The sequence below is a fragment of the Saxophila tyrrhenica genome, assembly GCF_035928015.1.
Source record: "Saxophila tyrrhenica strain CCFEE 5935 chromosome Unknown scaffold_11, whole genome shotgun sequence".
NCBI lineage: Eukaryota > Fungi > Ascomycota > Dothideomycetes > Mycosphaerellales > Extremaceae > Saxophila > Saxophila tyrrhenica.
The window spans coordinates 141,671-162,518 of NW_027041743.1; the positions used below are offsets into that span (position 1 = coordinate 141,671).

General features: G+C 56.2%; 8 protein-coding genes across 8 annotated transcripts; 2 read left to right on the forward strand and 6 right to left on the reverse strand.

Annotated features, from left to right (window-relative positions):
• Positions 1-662: 662 nt before the first annotated feature.
• PEP3 (tethering complex subunit) lies at positions 663-3,581 on the reverse strand (the record flags this gene model as incomplete). The annotated part of the gene is made up of 1 exon (XM_064804327.1): positions 663-3,581. The coding sequence occupies one exon, from the start codon at positions 3,579-3,581 to the stop codon at positions 663-665; it is 2,919 nt and encodes a 972-aa protein (XP_064657097.1).
• Positions 3,582-4,567: 986 nt separating this feature from the next.
• On the reverse strand, positions 4,568-5,478 carry LTR77_007091 (uncharacterized protein; the record flags this gene model as incomplete). Its single annotated transcript, XM_064804328.1, has 3 exons — positions 4,568-5,024; positions 5,077-5,152; positions 5,211-5,478. 3 exons carry the CDS (start codon positions 5,476-5,478, stop codon positions 4,568-4,570), a joined length of 801 nt encoding a protein of 266 aa, XP_064657098.1.
• Positions 5,479-7,716: 2,238 nt separating this feature from the next.
• On the reverse strand, positions 7,717-8,355 carry LTR77_007092 (uncharacterized protein; the record flags this gene model as incomplete). Its single annotated transcript, XM_064804329.1, has 1 exon — positions 7,717-8,355. The coding sequence occupies one exon, from the start codon at positions 8,353-8,355 to the stop codon at positions 7,717-7,719; it is 639 nt and encodes a 212-aa protein (XP_064657099.1).
• A 659-nt stretch (positions 8,356-9,014) lies between these two features.
• VRG4 (GDP-mannose transporter into the lumen of the Golgi) lies at positions 9,015-10,309 on the forward strand (the record flags this gene model as incomplete). Its single annotated transcript, XM_064804330.1, has 3 exons — positions 9,015-9,263; positions 9,322-9,799; positions 9,861-10,309. 3 exons carry the CDS (start codon positions 9,015-9,017, stop codon positions 10,307-10,309), a joined length of 1,176 nt encoding a protein of 391 aa, XP_064657100.1.
• A 727-nt stretch (positions 10,310-11,036) lies between these two features.
• On the reverse strand, positions 11,037-11,750 carry RHB1 (GTP-binding protein; the record flags this gene model as incomplete). The annotated part of the gene is made up of 2 exons (XM_064804331.1): positions 11,037-11,279; positions 11,355-11,750. 2 exons carry the CDS (start codon positions 11,748-11,750, stop codon positions 11,037-11,039), a joined length of 639 nt encoding a protein of 212 aa, XP_064657101.1.
• A 1,010-nt stretch (positions 11,751-12,760) lies between these two features.
• LTR77_007095 (uncharacterized protein) lies at positions 12,761-15,841 on the reverse strand (the record flags this gene model as incomplete). The annotated part of the gene is made up of 1 exon (XM_064804332.1): positions 12,761-15,841. The coding sequence occupies one exon, from the start codon at positions 15,839-15,841 to the stop codon at positions 12,761-12,763; it is 3,081 nt and encodes a 1,026-aa protein (XP_064657102.1).
• Positions 15,842-16,350: 509 nt separating this feature from the next.
• On the forward strand, positions 16,351-17,257 carry FUR1 (Uracil phosphoribosyltransferase, synthesizes UMP from uracil; the record flags this gene model as incomplete). Its single annotated transcript, XM_064804333.1, has 4 exons — positions 16,351-16,520; positions 16,575-16,933; positions 16,983-17,154; positions 17,206-17,257. 4 exons carry the CDS (start codon positions 16,351-16,353, stop codon positions 17,255-17,257), a joined length of 753 nt encoding a protein of 250 aa, XP_064657103.1.
• Positions 17,258-17,491: 234 nt separating this feature from the next.
• On the reverse strand, positions 17,492-19,945 carry LTR77_007097 (uncharacterized protein; the record flags this gene model as incomplete). The annotated part of the gene is made up of 1 exon (XM_064804334.1): positions 17,492-19,945. One exon carries the CDS (start codon positions 19,943-19,945, stop codon positions 17,492-17,494), a length of 2,454 nt encoding a protein of 817 aa, XP_064657104.1.
• Between the last annotated feature and the right edge of the window lie 903 nt (positions 19,946-20,848).

A 20,848-nucleotide genomic window follows, 5' to 3' on the forward strand; every position in this document is an offset into this window, starting at 1 on the left:
GTGCGGAAGCGGGAGCTCGGCGTCTTGAGGAGCCCAAAGGCTTAGTAGGTGCTTGATAAGAGCCATGAGCCAGGCGAGAGTAGATGCCAGCGACAGCGTCCAACGTACGTCGAGCATCGCCAAGCTTCAGGGTTCTGTCTGCATTTCGGCCATCCCCAAGGCAAACGCTCGCGGGACCCCACCGGTGCGTCCTCGCAACACTATCAGTGCCCTTGGCTCCGCCAGAGCAACGCAGCGAGTCGCTGTTGGTTTCGCATCCTGACCGATCGCCGGTACTCTGCTTGGTCTGTGCTCTCTTCGCTGGAAGCGGGATCGTTGAGATTCTGGTAAGGCATTTGGTAGCAGTGGAGGACGGCCCAGCAGAGAATGAGGAAAGCTGCTGCCGCCAGGATCGAGAGGAAGATGATGGTCGACGGCTGCATTGGACAAGCCAGCGAGCAAGAGGCGCTGGTCGTGAAAGTAGTGGGTCGTGCAAGGTTTCGAGATTTCGAGATTCCCTACTGCAAGACACTTGCTGTCAACACCGACTGTTGTACAGCTTCGTCAAGCAGCAAACAAGCAGTCGTCACCACATCCAGCACGCGGCACCAGCGTCACATGCGCAGAACCAGGGGTATCATTTCTCAGTACCAACCTCACCACCAAACATCCCCCTCCTCCCTTCAAATCGCCCACGCCTCCCGATCATCATCCTTGGTAACAAACGGCTCATCCACCAACTTCACCGCCATCTCACTACACAACACACACGCTCCCGCCACCAACCCATCTAGTTCCCTCACCATCCCCTCCCTCCTCTTCCCCAAAGCCACCCCTCTCCCAATCTCCCTCTGCAACTCACGGATCCGCTTGCCCTTCCCAAGCCCCGCCATGCTCATCACCATCTCCCCCAAGCAATCCGCGTGGAAAGCGTGCTGGCAGGGAAACACAAAGAACTGCCGCATCAGCAGCGGAAGTCGACATTTCCAGCATCGCTCGCCTGGCTCCACAATAGCGTACCGCTGGTCGAGAGCCTTGATGTCGGATTTTATATGCTCCGCCGTGCTCGCCGATTCATCCATCTCCGTCTTCAGCTCGTCGATACGCCGGCTGTAGTCTTCCAGCGCAGCGCAGATTTCCTCCTTGAAGTCGTCGATGATGACAAAGTCGGGGAAGAAGGGGATGAGGTCTTCGATGCGCAGGAGTTCGCAGCGCTTCAGGAACTCGATAGCGGATTTGATGCCTTTCTCGCGGCCGATGACCTTTTTGGCGACTTTCAGCCAGAGGCGTTTTCGGAGGGCGGTGTCGATGTCGCGGCTGTCGGCGACGGTGGCGGCGACCTCGACTTCGTCGTATTTGAGGGCGAGGTCGACGGCGGAGGCGTACTGTTTCATTGTGGTGTAGATGTGGACGCATGATTGGACGCGCTGGTGGGCGATGCAGAGGCGGAGGGCGAAGTCGGCATCGTAGTTTTGCTCTTGGGCTTGGGATTGTGTTTGTAGGTAGGTGAGGAGGGTGGATTCGTCCTTGGTAGGATTGGAGGCACAGAGTGAGATGAGGGTGTTGTGAACTGCTGGTTCCGTGGAATGGCTGTGGTTGATGCAGAACTGCAGATACCGTACGGCTTGGTTCTGCGAAAGCGGCACGCTCGTCCCGATGGTCTTGTTGTAGTTGAGCAGGGCGGGTATCAATCTCTTCGCTTCCAACGCTGGTTGCCGCATCAGAACCTCGACAAGGTCGACAGGCGTGTGTGCCATTAAGACGGTGCAGTACTTGTAGAACATCTCCGGCTCGGTCTGCTTCTTCAACACAGCCATTGCCTCATCCCAGCGCTCTCGTTGCACCCAGTACGACAGAACATAGTTGTAGTCTTCTGAGACATTGGCGAAATGTAGCAGCTCCTCCTCTCGGCCATGAGAGCTGATGATCTCATACACAGTCTTGCTGTCCAAGTCTGTTTTGTACTTTCTGCAGAAGTCCTGAAACTCTCTGCGGATCTGCGCAAGCTGTCGTTCGTTTGACTGTCCAGTGTTGCCAGTTCCGTTTGTACCAAGATCTGCTTTGGTGGAGATAGTGTCGTCCAGCTGGTCCAGCTTCGCCATGTACAGCTCGATTAGCCAGCACGCGACCATTGTTCGTTGCATGGCAGAGCTTCGCTTCAAATTGGACAGCTTCGTGATGAGGTACTTCCGCAGCGCATCTTGCTGGTCGTTGTCGATGAAAGTGAGTGCGACATCTTCGAAGGACTTTGTGCTTCGTCCCAATACAGTTGCGGCTTCGTCGAATTTGCCTTGGGACATCAAATGGTCACCAGTCCTTGATGCAACAGCATCTTTCTGCTCAGAGGTCTTTGCATACTTCTGTGCTGCTTCGAATTGGCCTTGCTGTAGGAGGATCCGCCACACATCACGAGCCTCTTCGGTCACCACGACCTCGAAGATCTCGTTTGATGTGAACAGCCAGTACGTGTTCTTCTGATGATCCGAGAACAGGCCCAAGTTTGGAGTGTTCTGCTCTAGTATCTGCTGGCTGTACACTACACTTTCATCTAGGCGATTGACCGCAGTCAGCTTGCCCTCCACCAGTGCTAGGATATGGAACTGCGTAAGTATCATCGAGCCTATGGGAGGCTGCTGGGCACGGTTGCGGCCACTTGATGTCTGTACCGGTGGCAGTTTCGTCTGAGGCAACATTCGTGACTCGCGGAGTATCTCGCGACCAAGCGTTGACAGCTCAGAAGAAGTGTGAAGCTTGCCGTTGAAAACGCCGTCCGCATTAAGCCATGCGTACGCCCTCGGCTCTTCGCCGTCGCCTGTCCGAGCGGGAGCTGCTTCCGGAGGGTCTGGGGATATCGCTAATGATGAAGGGACTCTGGCTTGCGTTCTGTCAATTTCGTGAACACTGGGCGTTTCAGCTTCGAAGAGCTTGGAATATATTGACCCGCTCCCTTCGTGTCCCTGCCTACTTGTCCGTCCAGCAAAGTGTAGCAGCCTGTGCTGCGTCGTGACCACCATTCGCCGAGTGTCTGGTCTTGAAGACAGCACATCCGTATACAACCCCGTAATGGCGCCATCTTGAGGGTTGAAAACGTTCTTGATGTACTTCTCCTCCCTTCTGTAGAATTCCGTGCTCGGTTCAATGTATGTCTCGTAGATATTGCCATCCGCAGCTCCCACTAAGATCTCTCGTGTCGAAGCTGTTGGCAGCGAAGGATTCCAAGCAATGCATTCGATCTGTACGCCCTTCAGTCTCGACAATGCCTTGGGCTGCCGGGACTGAGTATGCAAGTAGTAGTTCTCTCCCAGTGCAGTGCTCATGATCAAATGGCTTGCACTGGGATCGAGGAACAGCTTCCGGATGACCCCAATCTCTGCCGGTCGTTTCGGCAGGTCGATGTCGTCGATGTCTTCGGCATTGTCGAGATCGAAGCGGAGTATGCGGCCAGTCGAGAGGGCAAGTATGAGGACGTTGTTCGCTACTTGAGCTGCAACAAACTCGGCGGATATATCGAAACGGAGCTGGACCTTCTGGACGTCGAAGATGGGTAGGGCCGTGTCGTCCTGCGCTCCGGCGGCATACCCGCTCGTTGAGTCCAGTGCCATGGTTCATGTATCATTCCAAGAGACCCTCCTCTTCTTCATCATGACGGTGTTGGCTTCATCGTTGTCCTTGAGTTCATTGAATTGTCTGGTGTATGGACTGAGGTCCTGATCTTGAGCGCACGGACCAGCCCAGCTAAACCTCACCATCGGTTGACTTGACTCTCTTCGTCCACTCCTGGACGATCACCGTACGTATATGTATGACAGTTGTCGAGTAAGCAGCAATAGACCATGCAAGTGGTGATCACAGGTGCGAGAGGCGGAATCATCAGCCTCCAATCGCCTCTCACATGCAAGTCCAGGCAACGCTCATCAGAAACGACAAGAGAGTGAGTGGAAGTGCTTCAACTTAGGGTACCTCAAACACATATGGCACGCCTGCTCCAAAGCCCCCGAACGGCATGTGATTCCACGTTGAAAGGCGCAGCTTAGGCGCAGCCCGAGAGCGTCTTCTCCGCCAGCACGAAAGACAGGCAACGCACCACGAGCCATCGGACAGGACCAGATGCCAACTCAGAGAAGTGGCCAGGGCTTACTCCCAGCTCGTCTTCTGCTTGCTCGATATCACTGCTCGCGGCCTCATCACTGTCCTCACGAGCCTTTCCATTGCGCGTCTTACGGAGAGGCTTCTCTAGACCTTTGTGTTAGCCTTGCCCGGGAGGGACTTCATTCACATAAGCCTCCTCCTAGCGACATGCTTACGCCACCTGAGCATGAGTAATCCTAATAGTAAGTGACAAGAGAGTTGAAAGCAAGTCTTGATGCATTTAGGGTATCTGAAGCCACATCCCGGAACGCCCGCTTCAGACGCACAAACAGACATGTGATCGCACCGTGCCGACAGAACTTGGCGATTCAGGTCCAGCCCAAACACCTGCCCACTGCCAGCATACAGAGCTCTCTACAACAGCAACACCCCATACAAGCACTACAAGCCACCACTGGGCAGCAGATGCTCGGATCGAGAAGTGTCAGGGAACACGACCCTACTCCCCCTCGCCGTCACCATCCTCCTCCTCACTCTCTTCGGCCCTCTCCCTGTCCTGCTCGCGAAGGCGACGGAGAACCTCAGCATCGTCCCGAGCACGCTGCGCCCGCTCCCGCTCTGCGTTGATTTGGTCCCGCATTGCCTGGACTGCCGCGTTGTCGTAGTCAAGGAGAGTGTTGCTTCGGCGGCTGGACGGGCGAGTGGAGCGAGTGGAGCGGGAAGCGGGGCGAGTGACTGGGGTGCTTGAAGTGGCGGGAGTGCTCGAGGTGGCAGGAGCACTCTGCGCAAGGGTCGCATTCTCATCACTCAACTCCATGAGGTTGGCCACCGCACGGATGTCGTCGGCGGTGAGGTTGTTCGTGCGGAGGTACTCTGCGATGAGCTCATGGGAGACGTTCTCCTCCGGAAAGGCGCCGCGAAAGGTGTTTGTCGGGTTCTCGAGCTCTACGAGAAGTCTGTTAGCACATCGGAGAAGAGGTACAGCTGACAGGACTATGCCTTACTTACTCGCAGTTTTGTTGAGCCTTTAGTTGCTGGCGGAGCTTCTGGTACTTCTCCTGGATGGCCTTCGCGCTCGGATTCTCTGGAGGCGAATACGTTAGCAGATCTTCTAAGCAGGTCTGGGAGAAGGCAAAATTCACCCTTGAAGGTCTCAGCGATCTTCTTGAAATCCTTCCCGCTCAGAGTCTTGCCCATGCCGAAGTACAGCAGCTTCTCGACGTTGTCGCGGGTCCATTTCATCTTGGTGGTGCTGGACCTGCCCTGCTTGTTGCCGATATATTCACCTGTATCGCTCTGGCTCTCGCTGTCGCTCACGTCCGCGCGGTCGTCGTTGCCGTGGCTGAAGGGCTTCTTGTTGTTGCCGTCGCCTGGAGGCTGGTTGCCGCCCGGTGCTGCTGCGGCGGCCATGGTGAGGGGAGGTAAGGGAGGGTGGTGAAGGAGGAAGGTCAAGGTTGTGGTACATCGCAACGGGGAAGAAATGGAAGATCATATAGCAGAAAATACCAGCTCGGACCAGGCCCAGAGGCTTCTAGCTCCTCTGCTAGCCTCTGCTAGCGCGGTGAATGTACGCTTCCATTCCGAAAAGAGAGGCCTTCTGGTTGGCCGGCAATCAGCTGATCGTCCGAACGAGGAAGTTGTGCAAGCTGGAGGGAACGCACAGGCCACCTGGATGACCCTTCGCAATCTTATGGATATATGGTGAATGTAGAGGGTCAGTATATCGTGGTGGTAGTGGTGGAGGTTGGAGAAGCAGAGATGGCAAGGAGGTAGGTCTTTTGTAGGTTGTTTGTCGACAAGGAATGACCACCGGGGAGACAAAGACAAGATCAAAACGATTAATTGAGTCTCTCCGGCAGCTTCTCGTTTCCGTGGCCATTAAGCTGGTATCTCCTGATAGAGGCAAGCAGAGATCCACCTGGCACAAAGGTCAAAGACCTGGAAGAAGTGTGAGACCCGGGAGATCGATACAGAGCGGCCTTCAAGAATTGTCGACGGGCCTACCGCACAGGACCCTGCCGCATTCGCCGAAAATCCATATCTCGAATCGAAGACAGCAGCCTCAGCTTGATCCCGGTGGGATCCGGCACCGCAGGCTCATCTTCCTCCTCTCCAACGAGACTATCCATTCTGCCCCTTCCATTCACCATTGCCTCTCCAGGACCCGCCTCCAAGTCATTCCTCCTCTCTCTCCCATACGAGCCCCGTCTACACCCCTTCAACAACCACCTCTCCTCCCCTTCCTCTTCCCCATCCTCAAAACATCCCCTCCACCACCCCCTCCCCTTCCAACCCGCCCAAACAACCAATACAACAACCCCAGCCCCAACCACACAAAACGCCGCAAAAACCAACACCCTACCGATCGTCAGCGAAGCTCCCCCTTCCCTGTTCCGATCGAGAAATGAACATACCCGAACACAGCAATCCCCACGCTCCACCCAACCCCATCAATCCCCTCCGGCAACCCCCCAGCCAAATGCACCAGTAACAGGCCTATCGGCACTAACAAATAACCCCCCGCGCACGTCAAAACGCAGAGCCCGCGGATGAGTTCGAGGTGGTCGCGGTAGGCTATCAAGCGCGCGGGGCCGAGGAGGATTCGCAGGAGAAGGATGAGGAGGGTGGCGGCGAGGTAGCCGAGGAGGGAGGAGAGGAGGGTGGCGAGGATGTAGAGGAGGATCTGCGGGGAGGGAGGGGGTTAGTGGGGTGGACGGGAAGGGGGGATGGGAGAGGTACGTAGGCGTTTATGGAGAGGATTAGGAGGATGAGGTGTTTTGCTGGCATGGTTGGGGAGGAGGTGTTTCGACGGTAGAGGTCGTGTGAGGATGGGGTGGGTTGCTGGAGCTGTCATTTAGGAAGGCACGGGGTTAGTGCGTGAGGGAGGGAGATCGCAGACGGGGCACAGGCGTTGCGAACGAGTGAAGTGCGAAGTAGATATGAGCCTGCTACATGGATGATTATACCTGCTTCAACGTCCATCTGACGCGGCCTGGGTTGTTAGAGCCAGTCGTACTCTACGAGCATCTCCTCGGCATGTCAATTCAACTCCGATGAGGTGTGCGCCGTTCGAGCGTACGAAACATGAGCAGTAGCGCTTGCGCCATCGATATATGTAGACGCACCCGCTCGGTTGGACATCCGAAGAGGATCAGTAAAGTGGTCGCCGAGTAAGCCGTTGATGCTTGTCGATGCTTGGTCTGCATCAAGAGGGCGAAGAGCGATGCTCGTCCAACCAGTGTCGCTGCAACACTGGTAGCGCTGAAGTCACCACTGTTCATGCTTCGCGGGCAGTCCCGCGGCTTGTTGATAAATGCCTCAGCGGTGGCCCACCCATTTTTCCTTCAAACGTCACCCAGTGCAGGTTAGACATAAGCGATGGAGCTGTGCGGACGGACGGGTGCTGTGTCCTCATAATTCTCAGCCAGAGTCATGATCCGAGGAGGATCCGGGCCGGCGGACGTGGGCCGGGAACAGGCGAATGCTGGGTTCAAAACTTATTGCAGCGGTTGTCGTCAACAACATATGCTTTCGATCGCAGCCAGCGGCATATCGTAACCGGGACGAAGCTCCGTAATGTGACGGCTAAAGGACTGGCTTGGCGTGGCTTCCGTGCCCTTCGAAGCCGACCAGTTTGAAGTCAATCAATCACTCCCACTCATCATCATCCCACCCCTCCTCCTCCTCCTCCGTCTCCCTCACCACCCTCCTCCCCTCCCCCTCCCCCTTCCCCATCTTCTTCCTCACCAACACCCCACACCCCAACAACCGTCCCTCCAACTCCCCCGCCGTAATGCCATCCGCCCTTCTCCCCACCCCCTCGAACCCAATCACCCGATCCACGCCCACCCCGTCCACAAACGCAATCACGCACGGCAACACCTGGATCTCCAGCTTCACGACCAACCACGGCGCGTTCTCGACGTTGATACTTACGAAACGCGTGTCGAAGTGCTTTTCCGCGAGGGTGGCGAGTTTGGCGTCCATGATGCCGCAGCGGTGGAAGTCGGGTTTCATGAAGTGCACGACGGAGAGGTGGGTGGAGGTGGTGATGTCCATTAACTCCTTTTCGGATTTAATTTCCAGGTAGGTGCCGTGGGCGGTGGATTTCATCTCGCGGGCGCGCGTCATTTCGGCGTGTAGCTGCTCGAGACGCTTTTCGCGGAGAGCAGAGACCTCGTTGGAGTCGTCCTCGAGTTCGGCTATGAGTGCGTCTTCGTCGTCGCTGTCGTGGCCGGGTTTCTGGCGGTCGAGCACGCGGGCGACTGCTGGGTCGATGGTGGCCATGTTGTCGACAAGTCCTTTGTTTCTGGAGCGATAATCTGTTGAGCCGGGTCCGCGAGTGTCTCACAAAGTCTCAGTATAGCAGAGACTAGTATGCTGAAGCGAGATATCGAACGCGTTGATTATCGTTTGCACGTATTAGGTTCGTGTCGAGGATGCTTTCCAATGGTCGGCGGGGCTAGCGACGGCGGTGGCCTGAACTTTTGATAAGGCGAACTGTATCTTGCGGTCAGGAGAAGGTCAGCTATCACCAGTTCTCCTTCTCGACGGTATAGTAGTCACTCTCTTTTGCCTCTTCGTTCAAAGCAATCGTTCATTTCTCCCGACTCGAGTTAAAGAATTAAGGCTGAAGAGGAAGCATTGCGTGTGCCTCGACGGTGATTGGCTGTCCCTTCTCGTGGAGTGGATTTTCTGGGAGACGACGACGACAGTTGCAGACAGACAGACAGGGTCTTGGGTCTCTGTACTCTCGTGCGACTTCCCCCCTCGCCCTCTCCCTCTGTGACACTTCTTCCATCCTCGACCGGCGCAAGGCGCACCACTCGCCCAGCATTACCACCTTCGTCGGCGTCGCATCCTCCCTCGGCCCCGCCCGTCCCTGGAGACCTGCCTCCCTTGCCTCTCCATCCCCCTCCTCCAACACCGCCGAGCACTACTTTTCCATGGCCGATGAGAAGAGACGGGGCGACGCGATCATTGAATTGGAAGACAAACAGCCCAACGGCCACCACTTCGACGCCGCTCCCAGACCGCAGCCCGCAATGTCGTCTGCTCCAGTCGCGCAGTTGGCCAACAACCCTGTCGTCTCGATTCTCACCTATTGCGGCAGCAGCATCCTCATGACTGTCGCCAACAAGTTTGTCGTCAACGGGCATGATTTCAACCTCAACTGTTTCCTACTCGCTGTACAGGTAGGGCACTTCTAGAGCACAAATCGAGAGGACTCGAGATGCTAACGACACGATACAGTCGGCCGTCTGCTTAACAGCCATCACGACCGCCAAAGCAACCGGCTTCATCTCCTTCCGAGACTTCGAAAGCGGCCAGGCGAAGAAATGGTTCCCCATCTCCCTCCTCCTCATCGGCATGATCTACACCTCCACAAAAGCGCTCCAGTTCCTCAGTATACCCGTATACACCATCTTCAAGAACCTGACAATCATCTTGATTGCGTACGGCGAGGTGCTATGGTTCGGAGGCAGCGTGACGGGCATGGCACTGCTCAGTTTCGGTCTCATGATCATGAGCAGTGTCATTGCAGCGTGGGCAGACATCCAGCACGTCCTTGAATCCTACGGCGGCGACGCCATGACTGGCGAGGCAGCGGAGCAGATCTCGACGCTGAACGCGGGATACATGTGGATGCTGATGAACTGCCTCTGCACCGCCTCCTTTACCCTCGGCATGCGCAAGCGCATCAAGCTCACCAACTTCAAGGACTTTGACAGTGAGCCTTTTCCCCCCCTCCTCCCCACCCTGTCCCATCCTCTATACTAACAATTACCCAGCCATGTTCTACAACAACCTCCTCTCCCTCCCCGTCCTCCTCATCGGCTCCCTCTTCCTCGAAAACTGGTCCCCCGCCAACCTCGCCCTCAACTTCCCCCCCGAGCAGCGCTCCTACCTCATCGGCGCCATGATCTTCACCGGCCTCTCCAGCATCCTCATCTCCTACGCCTCCGCCAACTGCATGCGCGTCACCTCCTCCACCACGTACTCCATGGTCGGCTCACTGAACAAACTGCCGATCGCGATCTCCGGGCTGATGTTCTTCGGGGACCCCGTGACGGTGCCGAAGGTGGGGGCGATTTTTGTGGGCTTTGTGAGCGGGATTGTGTATACGGTGAGTAAGATTTGGCAGAAGGAGCAGCAGAACAAGGGACAAGGGGGTGGAGGGATTCTGCCGACGACGACGAGCGCGAGTTCGCAGAGTATGCGGGATTCGCTGAAGTCGTAGTGTGAGTATGGGCGAAGTCTAGTGCGGCGACGAAGAGTTGGCAAGAACATTGCAGTATTGTTTGGAATAGACGCATAGAGCGAGCGGTGCTCGCACCCGGCGCTGGAGTGGAGTTTCGTGGCGAGGGATGGAAAGCTCGTCGCTTCTCTTTGCTGTTGTATGATACCTTGGGACTGGCATCTGTATCTCTAAATCGGTCAAAAATCGTTTCACAACCTTCAGCAAGATACAGTGCTTGACTGTGCCCTGGAAAAAGGACGAATTGTTCGGCCGTGATATGTCTATCCCCCTCGAACCTCATACCCACTCACGAAAAACTTGATATCGCTCACAAACGCTCTCATACACGAACCGCTTAGATTCCCCGCCAACGCCTCCCATCGTAAAAGGCCCCTCCCTCACCAGTGATTCGTCGGACGCACCATATCTCTCAAGTCGACGTTCTCCGCGCCAGCGACGTCCCCGTATTGCGTCGGGAACGACGTCTCCGGCCTGACCACCCCCCTCTCGCCCAGTATCTTGTTCACCCCAGCCTTCCTTTCATTGTTGTACCGGGCCTAAACTTCCCCCCCGGTCTCCTCCCACTCCTCCCCGACCAACCGCCGCCGCCCCTCATGACGCTCCTCCTCCGCGCGCACCGATGTCCCGGTATGAAGTCCCACCCCTGCGGCTTCCACTCCCTCGGTCGCAGCCCCAACTTCTGCTTCATCCTTCTCTTGAAGACATCCTACATCACCACACATTTGCTATTCCCCTCCTTCGGCTGTCCAGCCTCCTGGCCCTTTTCAATCTCCACGATCATGCCTTCGAAGGCTTTGCTGACGTTCTCGTTGTACCGTGCGGAGGCCTCGACGAACCCGCAGCCGAGTTCTTCGGCGAGCTTGCGGCCGTCGGCAAGCGAGACCTGCCGCTGTTCGGGGCGGAGGTCGGATTTGTTCGCTACGACCATGATGGGGACTGCGTCGGCGCCCTGCCACAATTACCCGTCGCTGTCAGCGACCCACTCTCTCTCACCGCTGGCATAAGGACATGGGCGCATACGTACAGTATGATTCAATATCTTATCCCGAATAATCCGCACCATCTCGAAACTCTGCTTGCTCGCCACGCTATACACCACCATATACCCATGTATCCCGATGAAATGCTTGCTATTGAGGATGGTGTACTCGTCTTGTCCCGCTGTATCGATGATCTCGACGGCGAAGTCGTGGTTCTTGTGCCGGATCACTTTGGAGAAGGTGTTTTCGACCGTCGGGTAGTAGGAGTCGACGAAGTGGCCGTCGACGTATTGGACTGTGAGGGAGGATTTGCCTGGACCACCACCACGTTCTAGGGTTAGTGGGGTTTGAAAGGCGAGGGGCGAGGGGAGGGGGGGAGGAGTACCGACGGATCTGCTGCCTACGATGGCCATTTTGCGCTGTTTCTGTTGCGGAGGCATGATGGCGGGCGGGTGTTGCTGTCCTTGGATGTGTTAATGATTGGAAGTCGAGCGCTCGCAGCGCAAGTGGTATGAATGGTGTGGTATGGAGAGAGGAAGGGATGTAGGAGGGTTGTCAACGAATAGTGGAGTATAGACTCGAAAGGTAGTCCTTTGCTGTAGTCCCAAAGTATAAGGCGAGGCAGATCTCGAGATCGATATGACCAAGTACATGTACTCTCGAAGGGGCACGTTTCTTGCGTCAAGGCTCCGTAAGCTCTTGCCTGTGTAGTCCAGCGGCAGATCGGTATGCGCTGCGCTGCGTCGTAGTCTCTCTGGATTTATACCACCCCGTTCATTTTACTTCCCTGTGGAAGAAGTGATGAACACCACTCCAAACCTTTTGCCTTCACCTCAGAGACACAGAACCATAAAACTCACTTGCCACGAGGGGGGCGACGAGCCGAACCAACCCATTCTTCCACACCCCAAAAGAGTGCAACCAGCGGTCAAGAGCAAGCCGGTGACGTTGCCTGACTCGTCCGAAAAGCAGGGTTTCCATTACGCGAGAGAGCAGGCTGAGTGGTCCAATCCAATCATCTCGTCGCCCGGAGGAGAGTTCAAGGCTGTAGGGATGATGGGATTTATTTGAGTTGCCCGGCGTCGCTGACATGTGATTGTGCGAGGTGGTTGTTTGGGAAGGTGTTTTGGGGGGAAATTGGGAGAAAAGTTCTGGGTTGGGATGTCACGGGGTGCGTGGAAGATGCGGTGCTGCGTGGGACGGCGTTTCGGACAGTGGGACATGGGGGCGGGATGGTTATCGTGGGTAGATTGCTGGTGGTACCATGCAGCCTTGTCAGGAACGAGTTGTAACGATGATGAAAGTGACGAGTCGACGTGACGGCAGTTGAGGAGGTACCTTATGTTTCATTCTCTACAGATATGTCCACCCCCGAAAATGGCGCCTTACAGTCCGGGTATTATGCAAACAAAAGGTTCGGAACAATCGTAATCTATATGACTTCAACTCCTCATCCACCTGCCTCCACCTCCTTCAACCTCCCTAGCACTACCTTTAGCTTCGCGGTAAAGGCGCCCCAGACTTCCTTCCCTTCTTCGCCTTCGAAGTTCAGCGTGTCGACTTTTTGGTGGTGCGCTACGAACTCTTCCACGGCGTCTACCAGCATGCGCAGATTCTGGCCTGGGAGCTTTGAGGCGATGAAGATTCTCGCATCTTTGCTTTGACAGAGGTTCGCGAGCATTACGGCGAGGTAGCCGAAGGTGACGTTGGCGATGGACTCCTCTTCTGATTCGGCTTCTAGCATATGTCGTTGGCCGAACTGGAAGATGCTGAGGAGAGAATCGAGAAGTTCTGGCTCCGAGATAGCCTGCGTTCGAGCTTCATTGCTGTGCTCGCTGAGGTTGATCATGATGCCGAGAGCAAGGACGAGGAAGTCTAGAACAATGCTCTTCTTCTGCGCATCTTCCTCATGCCCCAAATTGCCGAAGCCTTTTTGGATGGATTGTAACAGATATGTTGTGGTCGATCCGTTGTCGCTCTTGGAAAGAAGCTCGCAATTCCTGGCGTTTTCGTTTGTGAGGTTGAGGCAAAGTCGAAGGGCAAGGAACCGTGTATCGCGGAGCATGGTGGAAGTGGCGTTAAGAGTTGGTAAGATCTTACTGATCTCTTCAACGACTTCTGTAGGCCACTCCAGTGTTACCGCTGCCGTAGACAGCGACTCCAGAACGGATACGGCTAGAGCCAATTCCAGATGATATGCCTGGTCCTTCGCGTCGCTGCTGTCCGGGAGGATCGTCTGCAGCTGTTTTTCGCCGAGTAACTCAGATCTGTCGCCTATGCGCCTCAAAGCGCGCACCAGCAGGTCCAGTGCTCGAAGCGAGACAAGCCGTGGCGTCACTATGGCAGGCACATTCTCATGCCAAAGAGCTGTGTGCGTCCGCAGCCTCTCCGAGAACTCCAGTAGCGAGGTCTGTGCTGACTTCGACATATTGTTCTTTCGGTCCTTCGCAAGCTTGGCCATGGGTGTCTCGCTTGACAAGCGCATGGTCAACCAGACCACGATCTCGGCATCTTGGAACGACCGGACGACATGCTCTGGAGAATTCGTATCCAGAAGCAAAGCGACGCAAGACGCGAGGAGGAAGTCTGCGATAGCATCCGGACAAGCTCCGCACTCTGCTGCCAGTCGTGATTCGCAGCTCTGGCCGACAAAGCGACTCTTGAACGACTTGTCCATGAGTCTAGCGGCGAGACTAGTAATCGCTGTCCGCCTCATCCCTCTTTGGGCAACACTGTGCTTTGCGATGTCGTCCAGAAGGTCGTCAATGTCGCCCATACCTCGAGCATTGCTTCCAGATGCGCGCAGCTCGTGAATCGACCGCATTTTGCCTGGACCCTCATCATCTTCGCTGTCATCAAAATCGAAAGCAGACTTTTGGGTCTGGCTTGAAATTGTACGCTTCGTGGCCGCTGCTGGAGGCGGCGGCTCGTCATCAAGGCCGAGCATGAGATCAGCTTCCATATTGTCTTCCGGCAGGTACGACCGCATGCTAGAGTAAGTGATCTTAGGTCCGGTGACTGCTGTCTGAGACTGACTCTGCGAATAAGATGTCTGCCGCTGGATCTTCGGCGGCTGTGCGGCTTTGGGTAGTTTAGAAACCGAGGGCTGGTCTGTCATCTCGCTGTCCGCGACTTCAATCTCGTCCTCACTATCCTCGCTCAGATCGCTCTCTGAGTCCATGACCGATGCTTTGAGTCGATCTACAAGCCTCGTCCGGCTTCGCGGCGCATCAGACTGGGACTTCGTCAAGCGCGGTGAAGACGGTTTCCTACTGGTGCGCCGAGAGCCAGAAATGCTGAGATCCTTGATTGCCAGCGCACTGGGTGATGGAGCAATTGGGTCGCTGGGCAGCAGACTGTTCCAAAGGTTTGCTTGCTTCGGTGTCACAGCTGTGACGGCTCTTCTAGCTGCCTCCGGGCTGCCTGGACCCGCTGAGGGAGGTGTCGAGGGTTGGTGAGGAGTGGAGTTGCGACTCGGCACAGAAGGTGATCTGGTAGGAGCTTCAGTAGTATCGGTATCAGTAGCTATCATTTCGGCCAGACGTCCAGGAGCTGAGAGGCCCTTGCGTGGCGTTGTGCGGGAGTACCTTGTGAGCTTGCCGCGTCTGGCGTTTGTCTTCGCACTTTGTCGTGGTACTGCAGGCTTTGCGCTCACTCTCTCATCCTCGCTGGAGTCTGGGAAGTCGTAGACGTTTGACTCTGCGACATCTGCATTCTTCTCACTGACGGCGTTGAGTTCCGTAGGAGGCGATACAGGCGCATCATCCATCGCAATGTCGTTGTCATCCGCCCTACCGGCTGACTCCGTTCTTGCTCGCTTCCGTGGTGTTTCTTCTGAGCTCTTCACAGTATAACCGCCGCGCTTTGGCACAGAGAGACCAAGGTGTGAGCTCTCTTCGGCACTCTGGGATCCGTTGTTTTCAGCCAGCCTCTTGCGTGCGGCTAGGCGTGCTGCAGCGCTCGTTGCCTTTCGACCAGCAGTATCACTTGAAGGCGAGACAGCACTAGCTTTGCTCGCAGCAGGTGACACGCTTTCTGCCGATCGTGCAGTATTTGCATTGGCCTCAGGCGATTTTGTCGCCCCTGCGAGCTCACGTCTCAGCTGAGCGTCGGGGCTTGCAGGTTTGCCGGCCTTCCCCACCCGCCCATTGCCATTCCGCTGCGCGCCGTTTGTTTCTTTCCTTTCCCAAGATGCATAGTGACCGCGTTGCCTATCATCCACCAGGGCAGGCTTGTACTTTGGCGGTGCTACCGACGGCACTTCCGCAGCCTCATCTTCAGACGACGGGATATCGAACGGGTCCCTCTGTTTTGCCGGTTGCTTGGGTGGCTTCACTGGGTGAGCCTTGGCCTCAGTCTTTTGAACCGTATATGACTCCTTCACCGTCGCGCGGCTCCCAATGGTGGGCTTCGAAGTCGTGAGTTCGTCCTCGTCGTCGAAGAAGTTGGACGCGCTGTAACCGGGCTTGCTCAACTTTCCGTATACCAGCTTCTTACGCTTGGGCGCTTGGAGTGTCGATGTCGTAGCCATTGTGCGTTTCGCGGCGGTAGAGGACGGCTGGCGTTACCGTAAAGTGTGAGAGGTGATCATGGTTGTTGACTCAGTGTGTGCGAGTGATTGCTCGTGAACTCTGTACACAATCGCAAGTGAAACCAGTGAGAGTGTGATGCGGTGCGCGTAAGCTGTAGTGGTATGCACGTGGCTATAGTTGTGATTTGTTTTATTGGTGGGTCACCGGTGAATGTCGAAGAGTGAAGTGAAGTCTAATTGTCTATTCTAAGTGAGGCCCGCGACGTCAACAAGCAGGCGTCTCAGGGAGACACTGGATAAGCTCCGGGCAGACAAGGTCCGCGCCGGGCCATATGTGGGGTAAGTAAATGGAACGAGCACGCGACTCGCCCACCAAGTCACAGTATACCAAATGTGAATCAGAAAAAGAAATATGTATATTGGGTGATAAAATTCAGTATATTCGTTGCGTATACTCGAGTCTATCGCTCGAGAAATCAAGCAAATTCTTACCAAACCGAGTCCGAACAATGGCCAACACCAATCAGGAAAGCAACGAACTCCAGCGAGCACCAAGCCAGCATGTAGGCCCAGACTACAAGACATCCGACGAGAAACCCGAGGCCACGGTGTCAACTACAATCGAGCAGAAGAATGTGGTCATCCTCCCACAGACACCGCAGCTCATAGCACTCCTCACGTAGGTCTTGGAGCCTTGATATCTCGAGTCCTGCCGTGCTAAGCATACTATCAGCATGATCCGAGACAAGAACACCAGCCGCGCAGACTTCATCTTCTACAGCAACCGCATCAACCGCCTGCTCGTCGAAGAAGCTCTCAACCACCTGCCCGTGCACCCGCACACCATCACCACGCCCGTGGGACGCACGTATGCCGGCGTTAAGTTCGAAGGCAAGATCTGTGGCGTCTCCATTATGCGTGCTGGTGAGGCCATGGAGCAGGCGTTGCGGGAGTGCTGTAGGAGTGTCAGGATTGGCAAGATTCTAATTCAGAGGGATGAGGAGACGAGTAAGCCTAGGTTGTTTTATGACAAATTGCCGGAGGATGTCAAGGATCGGTGGGTGTTGCTTTTGGATCCCATGTTGGCGACTGGTATGGTCATTACCCTTTGAGACGAAGGAACATGCTGACCATGCTCCAGGTGGCTCGGCGCTCATGGCTGTGGACGTCCTTCGCTCGAAAGGCGTTCCAGAAGAACGGATACTCTTCCTCAATCTCATCGCCTCTCCGGAGGGTGCAGCGAACTTCTCCAAGAAGTATCCAAAATTACGGATTGTCACGGCGTTCGTGGACCAGGGTCTGGATGAGAAGAAGTAAGCCTGCTTCCAATTCTTGCACTGTCGTATGCTTACCTGTCTCAACAGCTACATTGTCCCAGGGCTGGGAGACTTTGGTGATCGGTTTTACACTCTATGAAAGGTGCGGCTATGTGTACAAGTGTGCATATCAAGCATCATGTCTCCGAGCAGTACCGTCATCCAGTCCCATGCAATCTTCAAGCTCACTCTCGCTCGTATGCATCTCCCCGGGAAAGACCAGCAGTACCAAAGCCATTGCTGCAGGAGAACAATACCCAGTCAAAAACAACCCGCTCTTCTTGCAGAATCCATCAACCTCAACACAACGCCATCGCTAAGACTCCATTTCCTATCATCCCGACTTCCAGTACCTCTTCGGCATCTTTGTTGACCGCTTCGGACGTCCAGAGGGGGTGGTAGTGGCCGTCTCGGTCGAATCCTCTCCGGATCCCTCCTTATCGGATTCCTCCTTCTTGGCTTTCCCCTTCATCGATCCCTCCTTCTTGGTTCCCTTCATTTCGGACTCGCCCTCCTCGATCGTGGTCTCCTTGTCCCATTTGGAGACCACATCAGCCAATCCCTCCTGCGCTGCACTCAGCCCTCCATCCTCGCCGCCTTTGTCCATGCCATCTTCCTCTCTCCGCCCGTTCTCGACTTCACGGGCGGGCCTGCCCTCATCCTGAGCCTCTCCTGGTCGTGGCTTCGTGCCCGGGTGCTTGAGAACAAGCCGTGAGCGAGGCTTATTGCCCGGTGGTGTCTGCCCCGTCGCCCTCGCCAGCACCATTACGAGAGACTTCTCATCGCCCCTTTTCTGCGGCGCAGCCTTCTTCGCGGCAGCCTTCTTAACGCCTGCCTTCTTCATTGGCGCCGCCTTCTTCTTCTTCGGGGTCGCCGCCTTCTGGTCTGTGTCGCTCAGGATGTGAGCCGAGTCTTTCCTGCTCGTGTCTGGCTCTTCGGGTCCAGACGAGACGTCGTCCGCGATGCGATCCACGCCTGTCGACTGTGATGCCTCGCTTCTTGTTCTCCGCCGCTCGACCGGTCGTGTCGCCGGTCTGGCTGCGGTCGAGGCCTCTGCAACCCCTTCGCCATCGTCGAGATCATGGTCAGAGCCAGCAGCAGCGCCTCGTCTGGCTTTCTTGCGAGGCGGTTCCGCCACCTCAGCGGCTGCCGAAGATACAACATCCTCGCTTTCGGCATCCAGAGCTGCAGCCTGGGCTGTTCTCTTCACCGCCCTTTGCGATTTGGGATTAGGTGGTGGGAGCTTCTTTCCAGACGCAACCATCTCTTTCTCAGCGGCGATCCGGTCTTCTCGAGTCACGCGGACCTTGCTGCCGAACACAGGCCCCAGATCAACATTGAGGTCTTCGTCCTTGTGACGAGACGTTCCGGGGTACCGAACAGCCGTGTCCCGAGAAATCATCTCGGCTCGGTTGTACACGCCAACGGTACTGTTGGGCCCCTCGAACGTTGCTCGAAGGAATCGGTTGCTGGGACCGAGACGTGGAAGATCGTACTCCTCCCCGGGCGCAGCGGTCCTCGCTATCCACTCCAATGCGGTCGACAGGTGCATGCCGAAGTCCAGCTTCAGCGGAGGATCCCGCGGCTCTGGCGGCGGCGGCGGTGGCTCATTCTTGTTGAGCTCCACTTCCTCGGGAGTCTCTGGATGGGCCAGATCCCAGAGCCGCCACTTCTCGGCCTCCTCCTTCTCGAGGCGCATGTGTTTTCCCTCCATAATTCCCAGGAGCCGGGCCATATCGCCTCTAATGAGATCGTGTCCGTCGTTAGACGGCTCGTGCTGGCTTTCAGGTTGATCAAGAGACACGCCTTCCCAGTACTCAGTCCTTTGGACCCAATCCTTGCCCCTTGTCGATTTTTCTGGGCCTGATTGATTCATGATGTCTACCATCTTTTTGAGCCTGGCCTGGTCTTTCCAGTCGAACGAGGCATCTTCCTCCTCCTCCTCCTCCTCCTCCTCCTCCTCCACCTCCTCCTCCTGCTGCTGCTGCTGCTGCTCATCACTGGCAACCTCCTGCTGCTGAGGGCTCATCGGCGCCTTCATCTGCCTGGCATGCTTATCGCAGGCTGCCTGAGCGCGAGTGTCCGGCAGACCCGGCTTCCAGAGAGGCCGCTTCTCCGGGTCCTGCCCCTCGCGGAACAGGTACTCGTCAACTCGACCATATGGCAGACGAGGCCGTTTGTCGAAGTCGGCATCCGCATCCTTCAGCTGCCCCATCAGCTGCGAACCCGAGGTCTCCTTGACATAGGCAACCTTCTGCTCCCAGGTCTTCTCCTTCACCCGCTCGACTCCACGGTCAGCCGGGCTCGTGCCGAGCCAGTCGTGTTGGCGCCCGGTCAGCTTCCCTGCCGCAATGGGCGGATGGTTTGGGGGAAGCCTGACCTCCTTGTACCGGTCAGGAATGTGCGCGGGGTGGGTCAGAGTGGTCACGAACGTGTACCCAAACTTCATCATCTTGTCATCGTCAGAGTAGACGACGTGCTCGACGTTGTCAGTCACCACATCCCAGTCACGAGTGGATCGGGGTAAGCCGCTGCTGCCAATCAACGCAGGCCCGACGGCGCGCACATGAGCTTGAGCGTCTGCTATCTGAGCGACCCGGGGCGCGCTGTTCTTGCTGATGGAGGGTGAGGCGGAGTGGGTGTTGTTGTCCGTCACGGGCGGCGGCGCAGGTGGTGAGCTCGTCTGCGGCGCTAGAGAGGGAGAGGTAGGCCTCGCGGTGGAAGATAGCAGTTTGCGCCTCTGTTCGATGGCCTTAGCCATGTCCTCCTTGGTCGCTTTGCGGCGCATCGTGACCGATGTCGCGGCAGGAGGGTGATGGTAGGGGCTTTGGGAGGTGGACGTGAGCTCAGGTGAGCTCGTGGTTGACCGTGGCGGCTCGGTCAAAGGCGGCCGGGGGACGCTTGAAGGTCGGCTGCTTGTGATAGGAGCCGGCGGGGGTTTCAGGGACGATGTTGTTGTCCTCCGACAGGTGGTGGTGACTGCCAGGCGGAAGGTCGTGTGTGGGGAGGGAATGCTGTGGTGGAGGGGTTGGAGAAGTACTAATTGCGTGCCGGTTGCCGTGACGTCCGAACCCTAGCGTAGGCTTCGAGCACGTGGGAATGGATTCGAGGTGCGGACGTCAACAAAGCCAGCCTTCCTCGGGAAGATGACAAGAGACAAAGCAGGAGATGATGGTTTCTTTTAGACGGAGATTGGAACAATGTCACAAATGGACGAGGAACAAGGGACGGCAGGTGGAAATTCGCTGGAGGACTTGTACTAACGGCAACATGTTTCCCAGCATTAGAGTTCAAGGCGGGAGGCCTGCGGCCAATCCGCACACTTGCATTATGATGGGAAACGAGAAAGTCATTTGAATGGGAGCAACTTAACTGCAGGACTACAGAGCAATGGGAGATGGTTTGGGAGGCCATTACTGTGCTGCAGCGCGGACATGGGCCGTACAGTTGACAGAGGAACACCGCGAGGCCCGTCTCGTAGCCTGGCACCTTCGTCTCTGATGCTCGTATTGGAAATTAGACACTGCGAGCGCGTCTCTGAGGGTTAACGCTGAACACACAAAGCAGCAGGACCATGCCTTTGCAACACAACGCGTTGTTGCTCCAGCAGGAGGTGGCAGGCGAGGATGGCGGCCAGTCGTAGGCATTGAGTAAATGGCTACCAAGGCTGCTGCTCGGAAATGCATGGCCC